A 26,518-nucleotide genomic window follows, 5' to 3' on the forward strand; every position below is an offset into this window, starting at 1 on the left:
GGCCACCTAGGGCAATCTCGTCATTTTTAAAATTTTTGGTTCTGAAATTAATAAAATAATGTTCGGAGTGTCTATTAGCTAATTACCACATTTTTGTGGTGTCCTGTAGTAAATTCGTAATATTACAATGTCCATCGGCTAATTACATGTTTTTTCGATGCCCTGTAGCAAATTTTGCCTAAAGAATAATATCAAGAGATTGATGGTTAATTACGGTTTAATGTTAGAGGCTATATACGTAGAAAGCTAATTAGGGGGTGTGATCGGTTGGCTTTTTCATTAAAAAGCAAAACGACATATTTATAAATAAAAAATAATCTGTGAATAAAATTTTTATATATGTATTTTAGTCATCTAAAAGTTAATGAAAAAAAATAAACGTCGGTGAGAAAATTTAAAATCAACTATAATTTAATAAGCATAAGCAGAAACGAAAGGATGATTTCGTTAGTATTTAGGTTGGAGGGTGAGATTATTATATTTTGGATGGATAGCAAGAGATGACGACAAGAGAGTGTGTTGCTGCAATTGGAAGCACTATATATGTATCAGAGATTCCAAGTTCCCAGCATCCCATGCCCTTCATGTGAAGTTCACATGAGATGCGTTGGACTGCTCTTTTGGGTGTATGTATACACGAGTAAGGCAGTGATGAAATTTCCCAAAAATTTGTCACTTTCCCAGTGTCATATATAGAGTCTAGGACGGCATTGTTCCATATGCCATGCAATTCGAAAATGCGGCTGTGCTTCATCAGAATTTAGTTATTACAAGGATACAAATTAATTAGTCTTAATTAGAAACTGATCTGCCAAAGATAAAACTTATCATCAAATATCAGTCCTCACACCTCAAACTTGAGGTGATGAAATAAATCTAGCACTGGTTATCCCTATCTATATTGATGTTTGTTGCAAAGACCTGCTTTCTTCTTATTTTGCGAGAGAGAGAGGAAGAACAATTAGCTTGCTACTAGCTACTTCAATTTTTTCTCATTTGCTTATGCTTACCAGCAAAATTTAAACTTGAAGCTGATTTTAGAGTTTTTTTTAATATATGTTTCTTTTTACTTATAAATTATTTTTCATTTGTAAATATGTCGTTTGATTTTTTTAAAAAAAACTTGTCAGGAATGGACGAAATAACTTTCCAAATGAGATGCTAGGCAACAAAGACAAATAGAGATAAAAAAAGTATTACTAACATTAATCGATAAGGCAGATAGACTATTGACGAGACAGATTTCAACCGGCCTCCATCCCAATCTAGGCGGCGGCATGCCCCTAACCCACCTACTTCCGTGTCACCAGTGTCTCTCTTGCCACGGTGTGTCCCTAACCATGATTAGCCAAAACTAATTAGTCCATTTTTAGCGAATGTCGGTGGTTACTGTAGCACTTATGGCTAATCACGTACTAATTAGGCTTAAAAGATTTGTCTCACGATTTCTCACGAAACTGTGTAATTAGTTTTTTATTTTATCTATATTTAATACTCTATTTAGGTATTTAAAGTTTTGATGTGATGTTTTGAGGTGAAAATTTTTGAAACTAACCAGCCCCTGAGTGACCACCATCATTCCCACATCCTGATCCCGATGGACTCCCTCGTCTCTACCATTGACCCCACCCTGTTCATGGGTAGACTCTATATCCTCACAGCTCCAGCTCCCCCTCCCAAACCCTGGCCACCTTTCCACTAACCTATTGTTCAATAAGACTATGGTGCCGAGGAGAACAATAGCACAAATATTGAAGCAAGGTAGATTGAGTCTTTTTGGATATTTATGGCAACTAAAAGCATCTCTAGCAGTTCCTCAATAATGCACTTATAAACTTAGGTATCGGGGCTCTCCTAATACAAGTATTAGGGTTATTGGAAGAGCTGATTTAGCAGGTCCCCGGTAACCTGCTAACGCCGGGTTTGGTAAAATCATTATTATGGATTGAAACGTAATTAAAGACCAAATCGAACAAGAAAGGACGGATCAGCTGGAGACAGGAGGTTAAAAACGACACGGATGCAACCGATAGAGTCTGAGTCGGATATGAGTTGGAGTCCGATTGGGCCCGAAACTTAGAGATAGATTCGGTATTAGTTGTGAGTCCGTGTAAATTAGTTAGCTTTTATCTTAGAGATTGTTTAGGATTTTAGAGTTAATTAAAGTCCGGATGTAGTAAGTTAGTTACTAATACGGATCCTTATCCGGCTAGGTTAGTTAGATCCGAGGATATAAATATGTGTGCCCGGGGTCATTGTAAATTATTAATCAGATCAATCAAACTTCGGCGCATCACATGCTTCTTCGACTTGCTTGGGCTTTCGGCGCAGAGTTTATCAGCTTCGCATTGTAAGTTCAAGTTCGTCAAAACCCGTCGGTCGGCTAGAATAGGATTGTCTCGGTTAAATCCGATCTTCTACTGGTTGGTGCTGCCATGTCCATTCCTATGAGCTCGTCTCTACAGTACTCTACTTTATTGTTGTCTCAAACGTGGAGCAGGAGATAAGAGTGTTTGGGGGATAAGAAGAGCCATGAGTAGACTTTGAAGCTGGAGTGAGGAAAAAGATTAAACTGTGTGTGCAAGCATGGTGGTGTTTGTGGGACACGGTGTTCTACCCGTTCACAACCACGCATTCCGTTCGTTATCTCATTTGTAGGTTGACAATTGAAAAGGATAGAAGAGGGGATTTTGGGGGAGTCATGGTTTCGAGTCCGGACTGTTTTGCAGATTAACACTACATGAAAACGAAAAGTTTGAAAATAAAAATTTAACAAAATTACAGGTGTTACATGAGCGGTGTTGCTTGAGAAAGGGATGGAAATGGTAGAGAGAAGGTGGGATGGTGAGACCCACCATTTAGCAAGTGATTTCATCTTGCTAGAGTTAGTTATAAAGGTGGGAAATTTGGCCAGCGATTTGGGTTAGCAAGTTTGACGGAAAATTTATTTGGAGATCAAATAAAACAAATAGTCAGATATAAATAAAATCAACTGTATCAAACAGAAAAACTAGAACCGGCACGTCGGTTTGAGCTACATATTTACTACCTCCTTCCCATAATAACTTTATTTTTCAATTTCTGTGTCCAAAGTTTGAACATTCGTCTTATTTGAAAATTTTAAAAAAAACTTTAAAAAATTAGTCACGCATAAAATAATTTTCATGTTTTATCATCTAGTAACAACAAAAATATTAATAAAAAAATTTCAAATAAAACAAAACGTCAAAATGCTGTATTAAAGGCTCAAAAATAAATGGACGGAGGACTCCGTAGCAAATTAGAGTGAGAACGGCCCGCGTAGACGCGCCATGCATGTGCGTGCCAACGTGGCAGTCGTCATCCACGTCGGCAGTGGAACGAATCTAGGTAGGCCTGGCCTCCTCGCCACGTGTCCCCTCCCCTCTCCGCACGCTCGCGCGGCGACGAACCTGCATGCCGACCTCAGACCACCGATTCGATCGTATCCCCGCCGCCGCCGCTGCCTTTTTCGTTCTTCCGGCCGGTCACTGGATGCATATGCCACAGATCGAGCGGCACGTACGTAATCTGTACGGCATCCCGGCGCGTCATGCACGTAGTCCGACCGGCCGGCGGCCAGGCCAGGCCCTTAAATATCGCGGCTGGGCCTGGCCGGCGGGCCGGCCAACGCGACGGCGGCACGTGCAGCAACAAGCTTTTCAAGAGATCGGTCGATCGAGCTAGCTAACTCCGGCGGCCGTGCCGTCACGTTTCAAGAGATCGGTCGATCGAGCTAGTTAGCTACTGCCCGAGTAAAATGGACCTTGAGGTGCCGGAGATCGCCGGCCGCGACGACGACGACGGTGTCCTGCGGACGGCGCCCTATGACCGCTACTTGACGTAAGTGATCGAGGCAACGGATGCTGCTAGCTTTTACGGGTTTCATGTGCTGTTCAGTCCATCGCTGATCCATGCGTGCGCGTGATCAGCGAGGTGATCGGGCTGCTGGGGCACGGCGGCGGGGGCGGGGGCGGGGAGGAGGAGGAGGACGGCGCCGGCAGTTCCGGGGTCGTCGTCGACGGAGGAGAGATCACCATGCTATCGCCGCCGCACGCAGTACAGTCCACATGGACGACGATGACGACGACTAGTACTGCTGCCGCTACAGCATCCAGCGGCGGCGACACCCCCCAGCTGACGGAATTGCCTGAAGCGAGCGCGGTCGTCGTCGGCGCCGGCGAGGCCGAGATGGCGGCCTGGCTCCGCCAGGTCCTCGAAGAGGGCTCCGCACCTGATCGTCCGGCCGACCAGCCGGCCGCCGGCGGAATCAGGACCATCAGCAGCAGCGACGACGTCCGTGGAGCGGTGGCGGCAGCTGGGAAGATGCCGGTGAAGGAGAAGCAGCAGTACCATTGCCCGGGATGCTGCCGGCAGCCGAGGAGCGGCGGCGCCGGCAAAAGGTCCGGCTCCGGTAGAGCCGCAGAACAGGTATGTACAATTATTTGTACGTACATCTGCATGTATGCGTATGGTATACGTCGTTAATTAATTAAACCAATTGATTGAGCATTTTGATTTTTTTTATTTTTTAAACATTTTTAATAAATAATTTTATTATTAAATCTTGGGGGAAAATAGTTTCACCATATGAACCTTTTGACCACATCATGGCGTGGCAAAAGAACGCCGTCACGTAGAGCTTTTGGCGTGACAGAATTTTTACGCCACTGTTATAGCATTGTCTTGGCACTGCATGGACTGTCACGCCAAGCATTGTATTGTATTGTCATGTCATCAATATTGACGTGAGGAAAATGTTCATACGGTGGAATATTTTTATCCGCGGTTTAGTAATAAAATTATTTATTAAAAAGGTTTAAAAAATAAAAAATTCGAGCATTTTCTATTGGTTTCAACGTATTTATTAATTATGTATGTATGCATAAACAGAGACGGCGCGACAAGATCAATGAGAAGCTGAGGGCGCTACAGCGACTGGTGCCCTTCTCCAACAAGGTAAAATTAATTCTGTCAGTTAATTTATTAGTTAGTAATAGTGGAGTATTACAGCAAATGTATAGACTACATTGTGTTATGTTGAATAATGCTGACGCTGGCATGCATGCTCGGTGCCCGCGTGTCAACGTGCTTACGTGGCGCCGTACTTGGATATATAGGTTTAATGCAATGGAACGCATATAAATACACACGTGGTTTAATTAACAGAGTGACCAGGCCTCCACGCTCGACGGGGTCATCCAGCACATCAAGTATCTCCAACACCAACTGCAGGTATACATACGTAATTAATTATTATACATACGCACGTTCGTATCTTTTTATTTATGTTTATACTTATAACTTAAAATTTAAATTTTTAACCTTACATATATATTTTGAGTTTTTTCATAGTATTTATTTTTCGGTCTTGATCTAGAAATTTTATTTATAAATATATTGTTTGATTTTTTTTCTCTACGCAGATGATGTCCAATTGCAGTTACTCGACGGCGGTGCAACCGTACCTGCAACCGGCAGGCGGCGGCGGATCAGTTGTCGCCGGCCGCGGGTGGCCGCCGCCACCGACCACAATGCTACTTCGCCAGCAACGCCAGTTCGTCGTCCCGCCGCCGGCTTGCCGGCCTCCTCACCACGGCGACTAACGCCCCAGCCGCCGCCGTTGTTTCATATCGTCGCTATGGTTCCGGCAGCTCAAACTTTATGCTTATGCTAAGATCGAGTTCAACCCCATGTAATACTACAGTCACTAAGGTGGGGTTTAGTTGGATAAATAAAAATTTTCCGGACGTTCGAAGCGGTTTTCGGACATGAATGAAAAAACAAATTTCACGGCTCGTTTAGAAACCACGAGACGAATCTTTTGAGCCTAATTAATCTGTCATTACTGCATGTAGATTACTGTAGCACTTATGGCTAATTATAAATTAATTAGGCTCAAAAGATTTATCTCACGATTTCTCACATAACTATACAATTAGTTTTTCATGCATTTTATCTATATTTAATATCCGAAGATTCGATGTGATATTTTTAGGGGAAATTTTTTTAGAACTAAACAGGGCATAATATAACATGTGAGTCGCCCCGCTGAAGCAGCACTGCAGAGGATCCCGTTACGCAAAGATCTAATCAAGAAATTACGACATATACGATCAGCTATATATATACTTGTCTGTGAATTATTTTTTGGGTTTTATTTCAGGCTTGTCAGATTTGTTTATACGTACGTACGTTCAGGAAGCCGTGGAACTAGCTTGGAAATAAATACGCTCCTATAGCAAAATGGTAATGCATAAATATGTATGGAGTATATATGCATACTATTGTGTAATGCAAACAAATACAGTCATAATGAAGTGCGTATTGGGCCCAAAATAAGCTATCGAAATGTGCGGCCGAAATATGATGCAGCGATCATGCCCCATTTCTTCAATATTATGTAAATCTAAGTGGATATGGAAAAGTTTAGACCTTCTTCTAGAATTTTAAATCAAATATTGACCCACACATGAATAGTCGTACTATGTATATTTGCACCTGAATTTGCCCAGTGTGTACATCAATTTAAAACTGGAATTCAAACATGCCCTTAGTGGGAAGTGGTAGATATCATTTGTGTTTTTTATAATACATCCAGTCAAATTTATTTGATGGTTGAAGAATAACGTCAAAGGATTTAGAGGGAAAAATCTTAGTCATATGTGTCACAATTTTTTAACAAAGTGAGAGCTACGAATAGGGAGGTTTTTACCTTTATGCCATTAAAAAAGATAGTCTCGGTCTCTGTACCACTAAAAAGTTTGAGGCTTTCTCCATACCATCGTCGAACTTTATCGTGCCCTCCACACCATTTCGTCGCTATTCTGTTGGAATTTAACCATTTAACAGCTCTGACGCATGGGCCCAGGCAGGAAAAATGTCCATTTGCCCTTTCAGTCGAGAACCTGAATGGCCCCTCGATTCCCCACTTGACGTCGGTTGACGCCCTAGCCGCGCCGCTCAACGCCGGTCAGGGTCGAGCTCTCCCGCCTGCTCCCCTACCTCGGCCACGACGAGCTCACCGCCGTCGTCCTCCGCGCCGGCCACTCCTACCTGTTCATGACCCTCCGCCATTTTTTTCGCTCTCCTTCTCCTCTCTCTTCTCTCCGGCGGCGGGGATGGCAGCGGTGTGGTGGTTGGCGTGGCGCTAGGGGTGGGCGCCGGCGGCGAGCACGTTAAGCAGCAGCGCCACGTACAGCACGACGAGCTGCCACGACGCCGCCTCCTCGCACGCGCCGTCCCCGGCTCCACCGCTCGCCCTGATGGCGTCGTTGCATGGCGGCGGACGAAACACCAGCAGCACCGCCGACACCGTCAGTAGGAGCATGCCCAGCCAAACAGGAACATGTCGCCAGCTAGCTCCGGTCAGCTCGACCCCCGCGTGGCGCACATGATGCACGGTACTTGATACATACCAGTTGGTAGACGCGCGAGGGAGGCGGCGGCGATGGTCCAAAAGCGGCCGACGAGGGCGTCGGCGAGGAAGGTGCCAATGAGAGGCGTCATAGCGGAGACGCCGCCGAAGTTGGTGAGAGTGGTGGAGGCCATGGCGAGCGGCATGTGCAGTTGCTTCGTCAGATACATGACCATGTTTATGCTGAACCCAGCACGGCCAGCTTCTCGACCACCTCGTTGGCAATAGAGGTGCGTGTGTGCCATGACATGTCAAACACAAATCAAAACCCCAAATGAATTTTTTTCGAACGAATTCCAAGCCGGTTATAGCTCGTCCAAAGCCACCTCGACACAATCGTCGACATGAAAAGACACAACGACGGTGATCTCTACACGGTGTACCTCTCCGGCAACGTCGCGCGCTGTAAGATCGACTGCGTCATCACAGTCCTTGAAATGGCACAGAAGGAAACCCAACGTGTTAAAATGATCACTCAACCCTAAGGACAACTAAGACATTTTAATGCGCCGTTACCCACCGTTAGGAGGTAAAACGGACGGAATAGCGTGGAGGATGCGATAAAGTTCGACGATGGCATAGAAGGAGGCTCGAACTTTTTAGTGGCACAGAGGCCGGCACCATCTTTTTTAATGGCATATAGGTAAAAACCTCACGTATAGGAGTACGTCTTAAAAAGTGCAGACAATAATGCCATAACATGAATGCTTTCTTTTTCATCTTTTAGATAAACGATTATCTGACTTTCGTGGTATCTTTCAAATAATATAAACGATAGAATTATCTACCAAAAACTTAAAATATAATATGATAAACTTTAAAAAATAAAATACACCATCTAATTAGTTCGAAAAACGTGCACATAAACACCGAGAAAAATCCAAAGCAAAGAACGCACAATATTAGTGAAAACAAAATATTCTTGCATTACATGATTGATTACATCAAAGCAGGGAAACAGGTCAGAAAGATCTCTAGCAGACAAAAGAAAAAGGAAAACTAAAAAACAGTGCCACGTCATGCATCGTTGGAGGATGGCATGCCACGTCAGGCGACGCTGTTGAGCAGCGCGGTGGCCATGGTGGTGAGCCGGCTGAACTCCTCGTTGGCCCCGTCCATCCCCGCCGCGGCGGCCGCCGGCGCGTCGAGCGCCGCCGCGCAGCCCATCCCGGCCTGCCCCGACAGCCACAGCAGCGACCGCGCCGCCTCCCAGCCCCGCGACGCCGCGTACCGGCGCATCAGCCGTACCGCCGGCACCGACGACCCGTACAGGATGCCGCACGCCTCCAGCCCGTCCCTCGCGCCGGCCGTGTCTCCGCCGCCTCCGCCGCGCCCGGGCGAGCGCGACAGCGCCGCCTGCACGGCGTCCCGCGCCGAGTCCCCCCTCGCCGCGGCCAGGTCCGCCGCGATGAGGAGGTGGGCGTGGCGGTCGGCCCCCGCCGCGCCCGGGCTGGACCGCAGCGCCGCCTCGCAGAACCCGACCTCCACGAAGTCGCGGATGGCGTTGCACGAGTCGGCCACCGTGTCCGCCACCGCCTTCCCGCCGCCGGCCGACGCGACGGCGAGGAGCGCGAGCAGTAGGGTGGCACGCAGTGAGGAGGACCCCATCGCCATTGATGGCTTCAAATCAAGCTGCCTGCTCTGCTCAAGCTTCTTTCTTGCTGCATGTCGTCTTCTACTCGTGTTAATTTCTCCATCTTCTTCTCCTTGTTTCTGCAGGTAGAGTTAGGTGAGCTAATCAATGGCTGCATGCGATGCATGATGGGGTCATCAGTTTTACATGCATTCACTTTCGCCGCTTTGGAGGTAGACATTACATGGTGCTCACCTGCCAACCCTATACACTGACCAATGTCCAATGACACTGTCCCATGAAAGATCGCTATAGCTTGTAGCACTACGGATCATCAGATTGAGAAGACATTATTATCGATTAGGTTAGTCTCAATACATGTTTTACGTGGTGTCATGCCACATTAAATAGGGTGTTATATTAGTAAAATATTGACTTAGCAGGGTCATTGAATGAGGAAGTTTTATGAGATGAGAGAGAAGTTTCATCCCTATAAAACTTATCTGGCTCGGTTATCTAATTTAATAACTATGTCATAAAACTATGTATTGAGATCTATCACAACAGTTGCTGTGAGAAGATCCTTGCTTGTGAGTAGTAATATTTTTTTTTGTGTGTGTGCGCATTGAATTGGCATTGAATTGGGTCTCAAACTGTCAATAACTTTAGCCGTGGAGGTGGTTGGTTGGCTGGCTGGCTGGCAAGCTCGAATCCATCCATCAACCATGGATGCATTCATGGTGTAGTACTCCTTCTGGCTCAATACTGTCAAAACCACCCTGCGCCATTGATTGCTTAGGTGTGTGGCATTGAAGAAGACACAGTGGTTAATCTGCCATTGACAGAGTGCAGCGAGCGAGGTAGCTGAGCTAGAAAGAAATATAGCGAGAGACCGTGAGCTCGCCAGCCATGGTAAGTGCGTTGCGTTCTCACGTCTCGCTCATAAAAGGTGCGAGCTTTGGCGAGAAAACGGAGGAAGGTGAGAGAGGCAGCAGGGCGGCAGAGGGAGGCTGGAGCGAGCTCGCCGCCATGGCCGCCGCGGTGGGTAGCGCGCTCGCGTCGTCTCCGGCGCGGGCCGCTGTTGTGCTCGGCGTCGGCGTCGTGCTCTTGGCCGCCGTCGTCGTCGACGCCGGTGGAGGGGGACGGGCGTGGACGACGGCGCTGGACGGCGTGTGCGGCGACCTGGGGGGATACTACGTCACGCCGGAGCTCTGCAAGTCGGCGCTCTGCGGCGGCGGCGGCGGGGGGAACCCGTCGTCCCCATGCCGGGCGGCCCGCGGCGCGGGGGAGGTGGCGGCGCTGGCGGCGAGGCTGGCGGCCGCGAACGCGACGGCGACGAGGGCCAGCGTCGAGTCCGCCGCGCGGGCGCTGGAGCAGACGCCGAGCAGCAGCAACGGCACGGAGGCGGCGGCGGCGGAGGCGAGGAGGCAGGGGATGCGGTCATGCCTGCAGCTGTACGCCGGCGCGGTGCCGGCGCTGGAGTGGGCGGCGCGGTCGGTTGCCGCGGGCCGGTACCGCGGCGCGCGGGAGGTGCTGCAGGCGGCGCAGTACGTGTCGCTGGGGTGCGAGGGGATGGCCGGCGGCGGCGAGGCGGCTGCGGCGGCGCCGCTTCCACGGGAGAACGAGCGGTTCAGCGTGATGGCCATCGTGGCGCACGCCGTCGTGGCCTCCATGCTTGGGCCCTAGCTTATCTTAATCGCATGTAATTAGTTAATTAATCGCGCTCTCACCTGGGTAATTAGTTCTAATCCGTGCAATAAATATGTTTGTATAATGTCAGTTAATGCGAAACGGAAGGAGTCGTGCTTTTTTACATGGAGGCCCTTGTATGAAAAAATATTTTCCAACTATTTCTCTAGCCTGACCTCACGCAAAAACCATTGCTTTAAAATAACCAGAATCAGCACTATATCATTAGACTGTTTCTTTTCTTTTATTGACCCGTGCATTCCATCATCACTTATATATTGTTACTAGTTCCAATAAATGATATTACTAGTTCCAAAAAAACCTATCTTTTACGAAATATACTACAGAAACTCTATGCGATAGATTAACGATCCAGTCGTCTTTCATTGGGGCTTCCCCGCGTTGGCGCCACATGCTCCTTCGCCACCTGCTAGCCTCCCCCACGTCTCTGTGCCGCTGACGATGACTTCCTCACGCGCCCATGCTACTCCCCTCTGCACTATTGTTTCCCTCTACGTGGACTTCGTCGCCAGTGCCGCTCTCTCCACTTGTGTTGGAAAAGGCTTCATCACTGTTCGATCTCCGTCGATACTCTCTTTCGTCGTACTTTGTCGTGCTTCCATATTGACCCGTTCATTCCATCATCAATTATATATTGTTACTAGTTCCAATAAATGCTATTACTAGTTCAAAAAAATGCCTTTTACGAAATATATTACAGAAACTCTATGCAATAGATTAAAGAGCCAGTCGTCTTTCACTGGGCTTCCTTCCCTGCACTGGTGGCACATGCTCCTTCACCACCTGCTGGCCTCCCCCCACGTCTTCGTGCCTAGAGTTGAAAGTGATTCGGATGATTTCCGCCCGATCGGATCGTTTTTCGGATTTGCATAGCTTCGGTTGGATAGTTCCGGAAATTTTCAGATTCGGAATCGGAATCGGATTCGGATATTTTTTTTAGGATATGGAAACGAATACGGTACGAGTGATATCCGTCGGATTCGGATATCCGTCGGATAGTATCCGGATTTTTCCGGATATCCGGACCTATGTATTAACCATTCAATCAAATCAGCTCGACTTAAAGAAGTCCATCCCAACGGCCAAACTAGTGATAACCTTAGCTGGTTCTGATTAACTGGCTTCAAATAGTCTAGGCATCCACGACCATACAACCGCAACGGATATTTCTTTTTATGGTATTAGTAATTACTTATATTTAAAAATATTGATAAGTTATATACTTATATTAAAAAATAACAAGTTATATTTCTTCAATGATACATGAAGCTTAGTTTAAGAGGTTTTTATGTTCCGATTAATATTCGTCGTCGTATTCGTTTCGATCCGTATTCACTCCGTATTTGTATTCGATAATATTCGATTCCGTTTTCATATCCGAGTTTCCGATTCCGATTTCCATTCCGAAAAAAATATGAAGACGAATATGATAGAGCTGGTTTCCGACCGTATTCGATCTGTTTTCATCCCTATTCGTGCCGCTGACGATGACTTCCCCGCGCCCGTGCTACTCTCCTCTACGTTGTTGTTTCCCTCTCCACAGACTTCGCCGCTAGCGCCGCTCTCTCCACTCGTGTTGGAAGAGGCTTCATTCACTGTCGTCGATCTCCATCGATGCGCTCCTTCGTCGTACTTCGTTGTGCCTCCATGTTGTCTCGTCGTGTGGCACCGATGATACCAGATAATACCAATTATAACTAGTTGGTATCATCATTCATCTAGATCATAATTTATCCCGTTTAAACGAGATTTCGTTACATTACATAGTCGGGCTGGATATATTGGGCCCGTTTGGTACAGCTCCAGCTCCCAACTCCAATTTAACTGGAGCCGGAGTTGTGTCAAACGGTATAGATTCTAATTTTTTGGAGCGAAGTTGATGGAGCTGCTCCTGAAAAATGAACTACAAGGGTGGAGCTGGGTTTTTGCTACTCCACAGCTCCACTCCACGCTAAAAGACCCACTACCCTTTATTATTTTATTGTAATTACTTGAATCTGTCACTCATGCTACTATATATTATTAGTAAATATTTATATTGTGTGTTAACTATCATATAGTATTTTATAACCATATAGTTCTGTTGCTGAAGTTCAAAAGAAAAATAATCGGTATTTAATTACATGAAAAGAAACATAATTAAATCATGGTTTAATCATGACTACATATAATCCGCAAGGCTATTATTGTCAATCTACTTTGTATTTTCTCTTTTAGGAGTTGTAGAGCAGACTAAGCTAGCCAAACAGTTTTGATCTGCTCTCCGGCTCCCACAGGAGCAGCTCTCACTGGAGTTGGAGTTTGGAGCTAGAATCTGAAGTTTAAAGCTCTACCAAACGGGCCATTAGCTCAAATTAGTCCTTATATTACATGGGCCAAAATATACCTAGGCACATGGTCATCTCGGCCCGGCCCATCATAGCGACCCCACCTGCCAGGCCTACGTGTCCCTCACGGCGGTTTCCACCTTTCCCGCCATTTAATTCCCCTCCTGCTGCTTCCCGTCCTTTCCAATCCCCTCCTTCTCAAAACCCTCCGCCTTCCAGAACCTTCTAGAACCACCTGGAGCCGGAGCCGGGCTCCCCCGGCGACGCCCGCCGAGATGACCCCCGCCCCCTCCGTCCTCGCCCTCGAGGCTGCCCAGGACGGCAACCTCCGCCTCCTCAGGAGTAAGCCCCCAACCCTTCTCCCATCTCTCTCTCTCTCACTCGTTGGGTTTGGGGGAAACGATGAACTGCTCTGCTACCGCCTGGCTTCGGTTCCTCCTGCGATTCCCCCGGGGCGCTCGCGTGGATGTATCGATCGCGGGGGTGGTTGCAACAGCAAGTCCGGTCGCGCGATGGTCTCTGCGGTTACTGTTCATGGAGGATTTTTTTTTTTTTTGGTTGACGAAATCGAGTGTTGCTTTCGTTCGGCGCTCCTGGGTAGAGCTGGCGAAGAATCTGGACCTGAGGGGAGTGAAGAGCAAGGATGGGCTGAATGCGCTCCACTTCGCTGCAAGCCATGGCCACCTGGAGTGCTGCAAGTTCTTGGTGGAGGAATCAGGCCTCGATGTCAACTCGGTTGGTCACAAAGGTCTGTGCGAATTGGTGATTCTTGTGGTTCTTGAGGAATCACAGATTAACTGCCGTGCGCTAGCATCTGAATCTGGCTCCCTCTTGTGGTTCTTGAGGAATCACAGATTAACTGCCGTGCGCTAGCATCTGAATCTGGCTCCCTATAGGTGAAACGCCGGTGTTCTGCGCCGCGATCGATGGGAGCGTTCGGGTTTTTAGGTACGTTCTTGATCGTGGTGGTGACCCGGCGAGACCTCATGACAGGGGCTCCACGCCGCTGCATTGTGCAGCAGATCATGGTATGCATTCCGTGTTGTGCTCGTCAAATTCACTTGTCGTATCTGGATTTTAAGGATGGCTTACAGCGTATTTCCTGTGTGCTACTAGTAATGATCTGATTTCTGACTGTGGATTATCTTGCTTGCACTTTGTTTCTGCTCCCAGGGCATGATGAGGCTGTAAGACTGTTGCTGTCTCAACGAGTTCATGTGGATCCTTTGAATTATCGCGGGGCCCCACTGCACTTGGCTGCCTCAAAGGGCCAGGACAAGGCATTGAAGGTTCTACTTGAGCATGGTGCTGATGTAAGTGGCTGTTCTCAGCCACCTGATTACATGCAACTCGAACCAATAATTTTTTTAGCCGGGTAGGCCTAAGACAGGCATACCAATTTCGTTAAGAATCCAGAGAAAAAGAAATACAAACAAGAGACATGAACCATTAAATTGAAGCAGCAAATGCAGTATTTTTATTTATTTTTTTGGTTTCATGATTAAATGATTTCTTTTAGAAGTTGGAGCAGAAATTTGGCTGGCAGTGGGCACATTTTCTCTCTTATTATTCTGTGATCTAACTGGTCATTTTTTAAATGTGATCCATTCCCTTTTCAGCCCAACAGAGTTGTCAACCATATCTTTTCACCACTCATGATGGCATGCTGTGCACACTCCTTGAAGTGCATGAAGCTACTTATTGAGGTCCTCAATCGTACATTCGTGCTCAACCAACTTGTTGTATTCTCAAGTGTTTTTCTGCTTAAATGTGTGGTTTGGGGGGAGATTCAGAAAGCCAATGTGTTAATATGAGAGAAGCTGATGTACTTTAGTTCTATATTGAGACCTTGTCTCTAAAGACAGTTTGCCTTGCTGTGTTTATTTTCAATTCAATAGGCTGGCGCTGATGCGAACGGCAATAGTACCACTGGACCGACTCCTTTAACCGAGGCAGTCGATGATGGATTAACTGATTTTGTCAAATTCTTGCTAGGGGCTGGAGCTGACCCTAACATTCCTAATGAGGTAACCGCACCTCAGGCTTTGTCTCATACTGGTTACTGACAGCTTTTAGGGTTGAATGTTATCTGTCTTGCACATGAGGTGATTGGATACTTGGCTGGTAATCTAAAGCTAACGTCTCTGAGAACAGAAGTTTAGTTTGCTTGTGTCAGCTCAATACTGTATGTATATACTCTGATTCATATGTTTGCATTTGCTTCTAACTGCACTCACTTGATCATCCATTCCGTTATTAACAGCTCTAGTAGATTAACCATGGTACACTCACTTGATGAGCCATGGTCTAGAATTATATGAATTCATAATTCATTCAACAGGTTTACATATCTCAGGTGATGAAATCTCCAGGTTCAGAACATGTTATTGTACTACTGTTTAGTATGTCTCTAGGCTCACCTACTATTACTTGATCGGAATAATTTGTCTAGCTTTTATTTGATTTATGCTCTGTTCATCTAACAGTATTCCCTTCCTCAAATGAATCTTATAATGTTGACGTGATACCATTTTGCTATCCATAATGGGTTTTTATTCATCTTCCATTTTATAATTCTAGCACGGGAGGATTCCTATCATGGTGGCAGCAGCTCGTGGTCAACGAGAGCTTGTTGAAATTCTATTTCCTAGGACAAAACCGATGCCATGTCTGCCAGATTGGAGTGTTGATGGGATAATTAGAACTATGAGATCTGTACATATTGAGCCTCAGGTATGTGGTTGATGCTTTCTTCATTCCAATATATGTGTACTGAAGCTTAATGATTAGTTTTTTTTTCTATTAGACTGCTGTAATCCATTGCCCAGTTTACATCCATGACTTGTGTTTACATCCATGGGCCACCGTTTATTGCAGGACCTTTGGTCCTTCAATGTTATCTGTTTTCCACATTGATGTCCTATGTATATGGTAACATCAGTGACATTGGAGCTTCCGTGTTCTCTGTCCAAGCCTATGCATCTTCATAAGTTGAGAAATGGGGGAGAAACTTGACTGTTTACATCTATACGACTGTACAGCACTAGAGACAGATGGAAGTAATACAGAAACACATGATTCTAATTAAAGCAGTTTGGAACAGGGGCAGAATAGTTAGTTTGCCAACCGCAACACGTTGCATGCTATTGGAACTGTCTTACCTCATATGAACATACTTTGCATAACCAAAAATACAATTTTTATAGGATGCAATTCCTGTGGAACAAGAAGTGTCCGATGCAAAGTCAAAAGGGAAGGAAGCATTTGCAAAGGGTGACTACCTTACAGCCGTCTACTTCTACACCCTGGTAAATGTACCGCACAATTAGTGTCTGCTTGGTACAGCTTTTTGTTATAATCTGAAGATGATTTTTTTTTCATCATTTCGGTTGCCCAGCTCTCTTTTCATGATTGCTAAGAAAATTTAAAAATCTACCCAAGATTATTCTTAAAAGTCAGGTTTCAAAATTAGCTTTGGATTATATTTGTAACAGCACAAGGTTACCCAATAAAGGGTGATTGTTTGGCTTTTTCATGAAAAAAAAACAAACGGTATATCTGCAAACGAAAAATAATTTATGAATAGAACTTTTACATACGTATTCTTAGCAATCTAAAACCAAGTCTAGAAAATAAACTCTAGTGAATAAACCCCAAAATCAACTTCAAATTTAAGGTTAAAAATTCAAATTTTGGCTTATAAAGTTACAAGCATAAGCAGAAGTGAAAAGATGGGTGAGGTAGTTCTAAAACATCAAGTACAGTAAACACAAAGCCATGCAACTTGTTTGTTGAACATAACATTCACCAGTAGTTATTGAAAAAAAAACCAGTAGTCTTTATTGTCATCTCTACCAAGTAATACAGTGGATTTTCACACGATATCATAAATTCAAGGGCAAAATGCTGCATCACATAACCTGGTTGATCCATTCAAAATTACTCCCAAGTCCAAAAACGGCACTTGTTGGTCATGCATGCAGGCGATGGGAGAAATTCCCACTTGATGCCACCTTGTTTGCCAACCGGAGCCTTTGCTGGCTGCGGCAGCTAGAAGGAGACAGAGCTTTATTGGATGCACAGCAGTGCAGATTGCTGCGTCCTGGTTGGGCCAAGGCATGGTACCGTGAGGGCGCAGCTCTCAGTTTCATGAAGGTGTAACCTCATCATCAGCTTTACCCTCACAATCTAGTTTCATTTTTACGTCTGTACCTCACTCCTGTTGATGGCATTTCTCTATTCACAGGACTACAAAGGAGCAGTCGACGCATTCTGGGGAGCACTGAAGCTTGACCCTGGTAACGACGAGGTCGAGAACACGCTAAGGTAATGCTGCCATTTTCCTTCTGTTGCTGGCTTGAGCTTATCCTTTACTCAATCCATGGAACATCAACATCTGAACCTCTAATTTGCACGGTGCTCATGTACTTCCAAACAGAAAAAGGAGTGATTATTTTTTTAAAAATCCTGACCCTCTTACCTGCATGCAGGGAAGCGATCGAGTGTATGAAGAGAGCTGCTCGCTCTGAAGAAGATAAGAACCCTTGAGCATCTGCTGCATCACCGTTTTGGCCTCACCTTCCAGACTGCCTCTCATCTCTCTAGTCTGTACATATAACTAGCAAAGACTATGTAGACCGTTTAGCTCTCTCCTACTGTCTTTTGGCAAAAACCATACATCTAGTTTGCTAGATTATATCATCCATATATCTTCAGTTGCATTTTCTTCCTTTTTTGTGCGCGACACCGATGCAAGTGCAGACTTGGCAGTACAAGTAATAGCATATGATATCTGAACTGTTTCAGAATTCAGTGATTCGGTTTGTTCTGAAACTGTGGTTGTAACTAATTGAACCAAAGTATAGGTCATCACATTTTAGTCACTAGACAGTTCAAACTTGAAGCAAAAGAGACAGGTCAGTCAAACATCTCCCTGATGTTCGAAAACAGCAGTTTGCTCTTCTTTTTGTGACCTATCTTGTGAAATTTCTGCTTGCTGTGGTGGTTGAAGTCGAGTAAATGAACCACACCATATGCCCATTTGTTCCATGCTCATCACTTGTTTGCATAAATGGTGATGTGCATGTGCAGGCATGTTTCCTTTCTTATGATTTCTATATTCTCTGTTTTTCAGATGAAAGTGCTACCCATTTTGTCCATATCGTTCTTTTGATGTTTGTACCGTCTAGGAGTTTTTTTATGGTCCTGGTTTCATAAAAAGATTTGACCATGTTTTTTTACAAGAAAGTATATGCAGTATTCCCTCCAACGTAGTTTCATCTAGATTATTCATTATAAAATTGAAGATTGCACTCTAAATTTCTGTCCAAGATTATGAATTAAAAATCGCATGTTATTACCCTGTGAAAATATGACAAGATGGAAATTACAATAAGGCCAGTATCCATACTCCTTAAAAAGGAGTATCCCACCTACTATTACTACAGTTTTATAATTTAGCCCTCAAATTTCGTAATATTAAAAATCAGTTAAATATAGATTGATATCTACATATAAATTTAAATTAAAATAACTATTTCATATAAAAAAATTTGATAACACCTAAAATCTGTAGCAAAGCACGGGTATTTAACTAGTGTTACAGAAACGACTAAATCAGCCAAAGCTACCTTAAGATTTGGAAGCAATCACAGTCTGGTAGCAGAGCAGTTTAGCTTTAATCCAGGATACAAATGGCAGTAGAAGGTTAAAGCCAGTAAAGCCACAGTCCACTAAAACTGCAGCCATTTCATCCCTTCCGAGGGAAGTACAGCTAAAAACTTATGTGTCTCTCTTTTGACCAACCTAAACGCCTACCAAATTACAGAGACTTTTACCTGTATATCAAGAATTAAAAGAACTAACAAATCCTGACAGAATGGAGCAGCATTCAACAGCATCAATGGGAGATATGAGGGAGCTTTTGAGTATGGCACAGTGGGCTGGCTGACCGACTGCAGAAGTGTAGAGTGAGCCAGCCACTTTCTTGAGTATATGTCAACATGGTGAACCGGCGACAAGCTCACGGGAGGCGGATCGCCATGACCTTGTGCTGGATCGGGTGATCGTCGCCAACTCGAACATGGTTTGTTTCAAGACTATGCAGACTTCGGTCGGCCGTAAGATATGACCATCACATAGTCTCCACCTGCAGAGCCTACCACCGTCTGCAAGGGGCGAGCTGGGCCGAACCTTAGCCACCGCTCTATTAAATTACGCAGGGGTTGAATGGGATTCACTGGCTGCCCACAGCAGCTTATTTCAACCTGTAAATACCTAGTTAGGTGCTGTCCAGACAGGTTGTGATGCTGACCTTAAAGCCGTATAAAAACAAACAGGAATATAGTATAGACCACAAAGTGCTAGTAATAATAGGTGTGTTTTATTACCTAAAACCTTCGTCCCAAAATAAGATCATTTTTGCCCATACTTATTTGTCCCAAAATAAGTTTATTTCTGAGCAATCATTACATTGGAGTTTGTAAAAGCAAGGGATAAATGTATTGGAATAGATAAAGTAGGGGATAATTGTATTAGGATTTGATAAAGTGGAGGGTATTCTAGTATTTTTGCTTTTATATTTCTGTCTGTGGGATTGGCGAAAAATAAAGTTATTTTGAAACGGAGGGAGTACTTCTAAGCTAATGAACTACTCAGTTTCAGATATACCAACATTCACAGTATTTCTGATGATTATGTTAAGAACATTATTCACGAGCAGACTACTTATAACCTTAGATATTTCATTACTGCAGTTAAAAAAAGTAACTACAGGTAAACAGTTGCTGAAAAATACATGAAAGGGTAGAAGTCTCACCTCAGTCTCACTTGGAAGACTGAGCTTCTGCATGATATACTTTTGGATGGATGATGCAGGCATATTGTCATCTCTATCAATAGACAAACAGACAATGTGTTAGGCCACAAAAAAAAAGGTAGTACTATATATTGTTGCTAAATAACTAAATAGCTGCCAAGTGTACCAACAGACATGCAAAGTTGCTGAAGCTATACCGAAAATAACTATATTCTTGTCACAAGTCGACCACATCAGCTCATTTTGACCCCATCCCATATGCATGTATAACATGCACACACACACACACAAAAATATCCTACCAAGTCTGTTGAGTTTTGCAGTGTAATAAAAGTATAGAAGATTATATGAGTAAGCACCTGCTCACAACAATATCTAGAGCTTTGGTCACCTTGCAGTCTGTTGATATGCCAGCTCATAAATGTACTATTGAATCATTTAGATTATATGTAAATATTCACGTAATATTGATAGACTAATTGCGAAAGCGATCAAGGGCAGCACAAACAACCTTATGGCAACTACAAGACCATGCAGAAACTACCTAAGGAACAACTCCCTGACAGACAGAACAATTTGGTTTCATAGGCTGGATATCTCGAATTGGATTCCCACATAGAACAGAGCGGTTGAAACAATTGAAAACAAAGAAAGTTGTAGTATCAAGGTTGTAGTTAGCAGCCAGGCACAGCATAAGTAACACAATGCATCAAAGATTCAGCTATCAGAATGAACTAACAGCCAACAAACAGTGGCTGATCTGCGTACCTAAATCCTCTGCACATGCATGTGGAGCTAAACGGAATCATTTTTCTGTCGACTGGTAGGTTCACTAACAATATACAAAGGTTATATACATTGGGGTTAATTGAGGTTAAGTATTTTCATCAGTTATGCGCATGCACGCACATGCAAAATGACACTATTGCCTAAATTCATGGCATAACACCTCCAAGAATAGTCAAACAAGTTTCAAGTTCAAGCTTTTCCATTGGAAATATACTACTCCCTCTAGTCAAATAATTGACGTTGAAAATTAAACTCAGGTATCCCGACATCAAATAAATTTGACAGGAGCGAGCAAATAACACCAGCAAGAACATCCATCTCAATTCAAAGTTATAAGCTTGTTACTATTTTTGATCAGAACAATGCATCTGTAACAGGAATATGGACTTACTTTATTCTCAAATAGTGGGTAGGTATCTGCGGCAAGGGTGGAGCTCCTTTCCTGAAAAGAATCGAATCACACGAGATCAGTGAGGACTGGGGGGAACACCATGTATGAGAATGCCTAATGATGTTGGGGGGGGGGGGGGGGGGGGGGGGGGGGGGCATGTAGGACAACTTACTGGTCAAATGATGCAATCAATGAAAACCATACAGGGGTTGATAATTTATCATTCTTGCTAACTGCAGAACTAGGCACTGCAGTGGCTGGAGGTTGTGCAGGTTTCCTCCCCCGGCCAGGTCCTTTCCTTTTAAATGGCACTGTTGTGACAGGAATCTCTTTCTTCTCATCTTGAACTTTGGGCTTCAGCAGATATTCCTTAGCCTTAGTTCTGCTAGCATTTGCACTACTAGCAGATTCGTTGGGCTGATTTCCCCTAGCAGCCGGACTTGATCTGAAGGACTTTGTTTTGCTTGCAGCTTCTACAAGACAATTTAAAGGTCTCCAGAGCTCTGACTTGTCGAAGTCCTTATTGTCACCTCCTTTATCTTTATTAGAGGGATGACTTGATGTTTCTGCATTTGATAATAGCTGCAAATGATAGCTTTAAATTAGAGGTGTCACAGTGCATTCTTCTATTGATTATTTTTTGAAAATTTCCCAGGCACATGGATGCACAAGCTCCATGTAGATAATGTGAAAACACAAACTACAAAGCTACTGAGTAATAAGGAATGGTTCGATTGGATTGCTACGGGATTTCTCTACCTGTCTTCTTGTTTGAGGTACTTTGCTCAAGCTGTCTAGCAAGCTTGAATTATCAGCATTCTTGTTGCTGTTATCGCTATCCTTTTTGACAGGAGGAATGATAGGACCAAGGTCGCGTAATGCGGCAGCAGACTTCCTGGTAGCTGCCCTTGTTCGGCGTCCTGTCAAACTCTTTGGTGTTATTTCAGGTGTATTGACCACCAATGAAGAGATAGACCTCTCTTTCCTTTTAGCAGGCAGCACAATAGGAGATTCAATTCCTTCAGTATTAATCTTCTTTCTTTTCAATGGAAATATTTTTGACCTCACATCTTGTATGTTGTGATCAGCCCTGAAATCAAGATATTACAATAAAATGAGAAACGGCCAGGTGTTCACCAAAATATCCATGGTTCATGTGTGTTGCGTAATCAAGTTTACCCATCGCCAAAAAAAAAGAGTTACTCGCCAAATCATTTCAGTTACACTTACATGTGATGACAAGCATGTTTCTCATGAACAAATGATTGACAGAAGTCCTTAACAAAGGGCCAATGACAGAGCAGCTTTGATAATAATAGATCTTAAAGCATGTCAGATGATTATTAGAAAAAACAAAATGATGCCAACAAGATCTACACCGCTGATCAAAGAATTAGGCATATCTGTAAAAGTAATTCATATGCAAGCGGCATCTTATGTAGTATGATGCGTGCCTGTGTTAGGAACCTCATAAGATTCAAGAAGTAAGCACTAAGCAACATATACTATTTGGTCACTGGACCATCAAATAGAATTTCTAATCATAACTGGATAATAATACCACCACTTCATTATGCAGAGAGTAACACTTTTCATGCATGTGTTGTTTGTTACCATCTATATTTCACTTTGTTTTAATTATCTGTAGTTCAGAAAGACCATCTATCATGATGATTTGTGCTTGATTTTTAAGTTATGACACCTTCCTGTCCAATAGAAATATATGCATTACAGCAAAAAATCCAGGGAACTTATTTGTGAAGTCAAAGAAATGCTAACAAACATGTATGGCAGTAAGATAAGTAGAAGAATATCTAGAATAGAAAGCAATCTATTGTACAATCCAACATAACTCCTCAAGGTTATTTCTCCCAAGAAAAGGTTAGAAGAATACCTAAGCTTTTCAAGTGGAGCACAGCCAAGATCAATTTTGCAGACAGGGCAATGTTCTAGCTCTTCATCATTAAGCTTCTTATAGATACACTTTCTACAAACTGTGGGGTAGAAACAAGAAAGAGTGAGCAAAAAAGAGGTGCACATTTCATAGTGTATAAAACTGGGACAATGCAATATACTTAAAATAGCAAAGAATAAGGAATCTACAGGAAAAAATATTTCCCTGGAAAATATAAGATGATGAGAAAGAAAATGGTGCATGCAAATGAACAAAAAATCTGTGATCTTTCTGCTAGAATGGGATATTGTATAATATGCTGTGAACCATTTACATTTGACTGTTAGGGTCAAGGAAATATGTCTGATCAACAAAGTTCTTATACAGTAAACAGTTGAAACTAAAATGATACTACATCAATAAACCATTCTAAATCCTGTAGACTTACGGGAAACAGTAATATGTGCATGCTTTGATTATATATCTGGCATAAACAGAAATAGTGCAAGCATGCACTCTTGTTACAACATATTATCCTAAATGCTGCCTTTGGGTAGTTTTGTTTTTGGACAAAGCTACACTTGGGTAAATAAAATGGCATTGTAGGCACAAAAGATATGTCATTAAACGGTAAAATAAGGAGATAAATCTTGAGAGATGATACGCATCCATACAAACAAGAAGTGGAAGGAACGAGTTGCAACAGACGTGTGAGTGAAAGAAAGTTCCTAGAACATTATGACAGATTTAAATCCTAAAATGTATGTGCTAGAACTAGAAAGTTTATTTCCAAAATATTAGACACAAACTAAGGAATTGGAATCCACAAGCTTTCGAAACAAATCTAAGATTCCCGACACCCTACAGGCAGGCACACACACAGTATGAACAACAGAACAGCTTCACCACTGATTCATGCATGCTGAGGAACCAAACTGTTTGCAAATATTAACTGCGCTATGACTATACGATTCCTCATTGATTGAAAAAACCACATTACCACAAGTTATGTGTAGAGTTCCACCAATGCAGGCCAACATTCCAGAGACTCCACATGACAAGTGAAAATAGAGTGAACAAAACCTTATCTAAATCATCGACCAGAGCTGAATACTGAATCACACCAGGGCAATGCAGCATTACACAAAACATCACGAGCAGTACAGCACCATGGAACGTTACACAGCAAGTTACAGCAACACCAAGGAGCTAACGTAGAATCAACTTCTTGAAGCTGGGCATCCATGCAGCACCACATCCGGAGTGCAGAAACCACACCGAAGCAGAGCATAACAAGGCAAGAATCTCTAGAGAAGCGAGGGCGCAGAACGAGGTCAAGTCAACAAACACACACACACACACGAGCCCAAGCGAGCGAGCGAGCGAGGCAACCGGTGAACAGCAAAAGGGTGGCCAGAGAGAGATACAGATTTACGTACGGGCGCGACGCGAGACCAGCGTAACGCACGTCAAAGAATCCAATCCCCCAATCAACGCAAAGAACCCAATCGGCGGAAGTAGCAGCGTCCACCGCGCGGATCACGAAATGCGCACCCGGCCGGCCGAATCCGGAGCGCCGCGCCGTGGTGGTGGCGGGGAGATCAGCCGAATCTGTTACGCGGCGAATCGGCGTAGCAGATACCGGAGCACCTCCCACCGCGCGTGGCGGCGGCGGCGGCGGCGCTGGGGGGAAGTAGGCGTAGGGAGAGAGGCGGGAGTACTCACAGGTGTGGAGGCACTCGGAGACGGTGGTGGCCTCGCGGAGGATGCGGTGACAGAGCGGGCACGTCATGCAGCGGGCGAGCAGCTCCCGCTTCACCATCACCACCTCGCTGGCCGCCCCGCGCCGCCGCCGCCGCCGTCGCCGCTGCTGCTGCTGCCGCTGCCGCCTCCCGCCCCCTTCCTCCTCCTCCTCATCCTCCTCCTCCTCTTTTCCGCATCCCTCCTCCTCCTCATCCTCCTCCACCACCACCTCCTCCTCCACCTCCTCCTTCTTCGCCTCCACAGCCGCCGGCCCGGACTGCATGGCGTGGGGCCCCCCCGAGGCGGCACACACCTAGCTCCTCCTCCGCATGCTGCCCCCAAAAGGCCGGTGTTTTGCCCCGCCGCCTCCCTCCCCCTCCCTCTCAGGAGCGTGGAAATGGGAGGAGAGATCGAAGAGGACGACGACGACGAGGAGGCGCAAAAAAAAATTGTATTTTTACGTATTTATCGAGGGAAGAGAAGAAGCCGAAGGAAGACGGTGAAAGGACGAACAAGTGGGGAAGGATTGAAGGCAATAGGAGGAGGTTGGGTTGTTGTTGTTTTTTTTTTTTCGCTTCTTCTCTTTTTTTTTTAAAATTTTACCCTTTGTTTTGATTTGCCTTTTTTTATCCTCTTTGTTTGATTTGCTTTTGTTTTCTCTTTGTTGTGAAAAAAAAAGAAAAACCGACCACAGCCTATAAATGCTGTGGAAAACACGTCGAAACGTTTTATACCATGCCAAAGGTTGATGATATATTGTTTGTGGACATTTTTAGGAGTGAAATTTCACGTGTATGTGCTGAACTGGAAAAGAGCTGATGATACATTGTTTGTGGACACTTTTGGGAGTCAAATTTACGTGTATGTGCTGAGCTGGAAAAGATAGGCACTCTATGTTAGGTAGCGTTGGAGTAACGTGTGAAATGTCGTCATACGCATGGATCGGTATGCGCTACTAAATTAAACGTGAGCATTTGCGTATTTTAAGTAAAGAAATAAATGTGATCATATCTGCTAGTTTATGATGATGTGTCATGTTGTATAATGGGATGTTAAGCATAAATGTCGTCTCGTGCATGGATCAATATGCATCGATAGATGGGTTTTAGCACAAGTATTTTCTGTTTTAAAAGCAGAGAAATTAAGATGGACATGTTACGATTATTTCTAAGTGATGTATCTTCAGTGGAAAAACAAAAAAAAAATACATCTTGTTAGATTTGTATCTTGTTTTAGTTTACTATGTTATATAATATGATATTTGACTATGTTTATTTAGTCTTCAAAAAAGACTATGTTTATTTTATGTATTTAATAAGTGCGCATCTCACTATTACATATGAACATCACATAGGATTAGGCAGTTTGTAAAACCACATGAAAACCATAACGATTTCATAATAATACACCTAAAATGGTGGATTTTTATTTAATATTTATGAAAGTATGTTTTTTGTTTTGAAAGTTTTATAGAACTATACCCACCGTTTATAAGTTCTTTTAAAGTCTTCCTAGAAAACAATTTATCTAACGTGACAAAAGAATGTTGGGACAAGGGGGCAAAGGAACGACATCGTGGTGGAAATTATGACAGTGGTTACTTTTCTCTCTTATAAAATATGTTTTTTAGGCTTAGAGAGGCACGTCTACAAAACAACACCATCATGTGGTTGGTATTTTGCAGGCAAATACTTTCTTGCACTCTGCAAGGGTCTTTTTAAATCTATAAATGAATAGTTTTTAATGTTAAAATAGAACGGATCTGCTATTTAAATTCTTTTTTAGTTCCACTCTGTGGCCCAACATACACATAGCACATCACTATAACGTCTTTGGAGT

General features: G+C 44.0%; 3 protein-coding genes and 1 pseudogene across 3 annotated transcripts; 2 read left to right on the plus strand and 2 right to left on the minus strand.

Annotated features, from left to right (window-relative positions):
• Window positions 1–8,318: 8,318 nt before the first annotated feature.
• Window positions 8,319–9,249, minus strand: LOC121056040 (annotated as a pseudogene).
• A 462-nt stretch (window positions 9,250–9,711) lies between these two features.
• Window positions 9,712–10,956, plus strand: LOC121056010. The gene has a single exon (XM_040529646.1). It carries the CDS (start codon window positions 9,918–9,920, stop codon window positions 10,692–10,694), a length of 777 nt encoding a protein of 258 aa, XP_040385580.1. The 5' UTR covers window positions 9,712–9,917; the 3' UTR covers window positions 10,695–10,956.
• Window positions 10,957–13,320: 2,364 nt separating this feature from the next.
• LOC102715904 (ankyrin-1) lies at window positions 13,321–18,055 on the plus strand. Its single transcript, XM_040529574.1, has 11 exons — window positions 13,321–13,387; window positions 13,647–13,793; window positions 13,942–14,073; window positions 14,219–14,358; window positions 14,665–14,751; window positions 14,944–15,072; window positions 15,626–15,778; window positions 16,252–16,359; window positions 17,039–17,200; window positions 17,292–17,371; window positions 17,536–18,055. Exons 1-11 carry the CDS (start codon window positions 13,321–13,323, stop codon window positions 17,591–17,593), a joined length of 1,263 nt encoding a protein of 420 aa, XP_040385508.1. The 3' UTR covers window positions 17,594–18,055.
• Window positions 18,056–18,615: 560 nt separating this feature from the next.
• Window positions 18,616–25,156, minus strand: LOC102705687 (E3 ubiquitin protein ligase DRIP2-like). The gene is made up of 7 exons (XM_040529483.1): window positions 24,662–25,156; window positions 22,937–23,036; window positions 21,802–22,132; window positions 21,215–21,624; window positions 21,043–21,093; window positions 19,863–19,935; window positions 18,616–19,311 (listed from the first exon to the last, which is right to left on the minus strand). The coding sequence occupies exons 1-7, from the start codon at window positions 24,960–24,962 to the stop codon at window positions 19,144–19,146; spliced, it is 1,434 nt and encodes a 477-aa protein (XP_040385417.1). The 5' UTR covers window positions 24,963–25,156; the 3' UTR covers window positions 18,616–19,143.
• Window positions 25,157–26,518: the final 1,362 nt, after the last annotated feature.

The sequence above is a fragment of the Oryza brachyantha genome, chromosome 12 (genome assembly GCF_000231095.2).
Source record: "Oryza brachyantha chromosome 12, ObraRS2, whole genome shotgun sequence".
Taxonomy (NCBI): Eukaryota; Viridiplantae; Streptophyta; class Magnoliopsida; order Poales; family Poaceae; genus Oryza; species Oryza brachyantha.

What these genes read in the sequence shown, in the direction of transcription:
- LOC121056010 (XM_040529646.1), top strand. Translation starts at nt 9,918, where the DNA reads ATGGTAAGTGCGTTGCGTTCTCACGTCTCGCTCATAAAAGGTGCGAGC.
- LOC102715904 (XM_040529574.1), top strand. Translation starts at nt 13,321, where the DNA reads ATGACCCCCGCCCCCTCCGTCCTCGCCCTCGAGGCTGCCCAGGACGGC. An exon ending in GCATTGTGCAGCAGATCATG is followed by an intron (nt 14,074 to 14,218) that starts GTATGCATTCCG and finishes TTCTGCTCCCAG; the next exon opens with GGCATGATGAGGCTGTAAGA. An exon ending in TACTTGAGCATGGTGCTGAT is followed by an intron (nt 14,359 to 14,664) that starts GTAAGTGGCTGT and finishes TTCCCTTTTCAG; the next exon opens with CCCAACAGAGTTGTCAACCA.
- LOC102705687 (XM_040529483.1), bottom strand. Translation starts at nt 24,962, where the DNA reads ATGCAGTCCGGGCCGGCGGCTGTGGAGGCGAAGAAGGAGGAGGTGGAG. An exon ending in CTCCGAGTGCCTCCACACCT is followed by an intron (nt 23,037 to 24,661) that starts GTGAGTACTCCC and finishes TCTACCCCACAG; the next exon opens with TTTGTAGAAAGTGTATCTAT. An exon ending in GTCTTCCAAGTGAGACTGAG is followed by an intron (nt 19,312 to 19,862) that starts GTGAGACTTCTA and finishes AGGTATTTACAG; the next exon opens with GTTGAAATAAGCTGCTGTGG.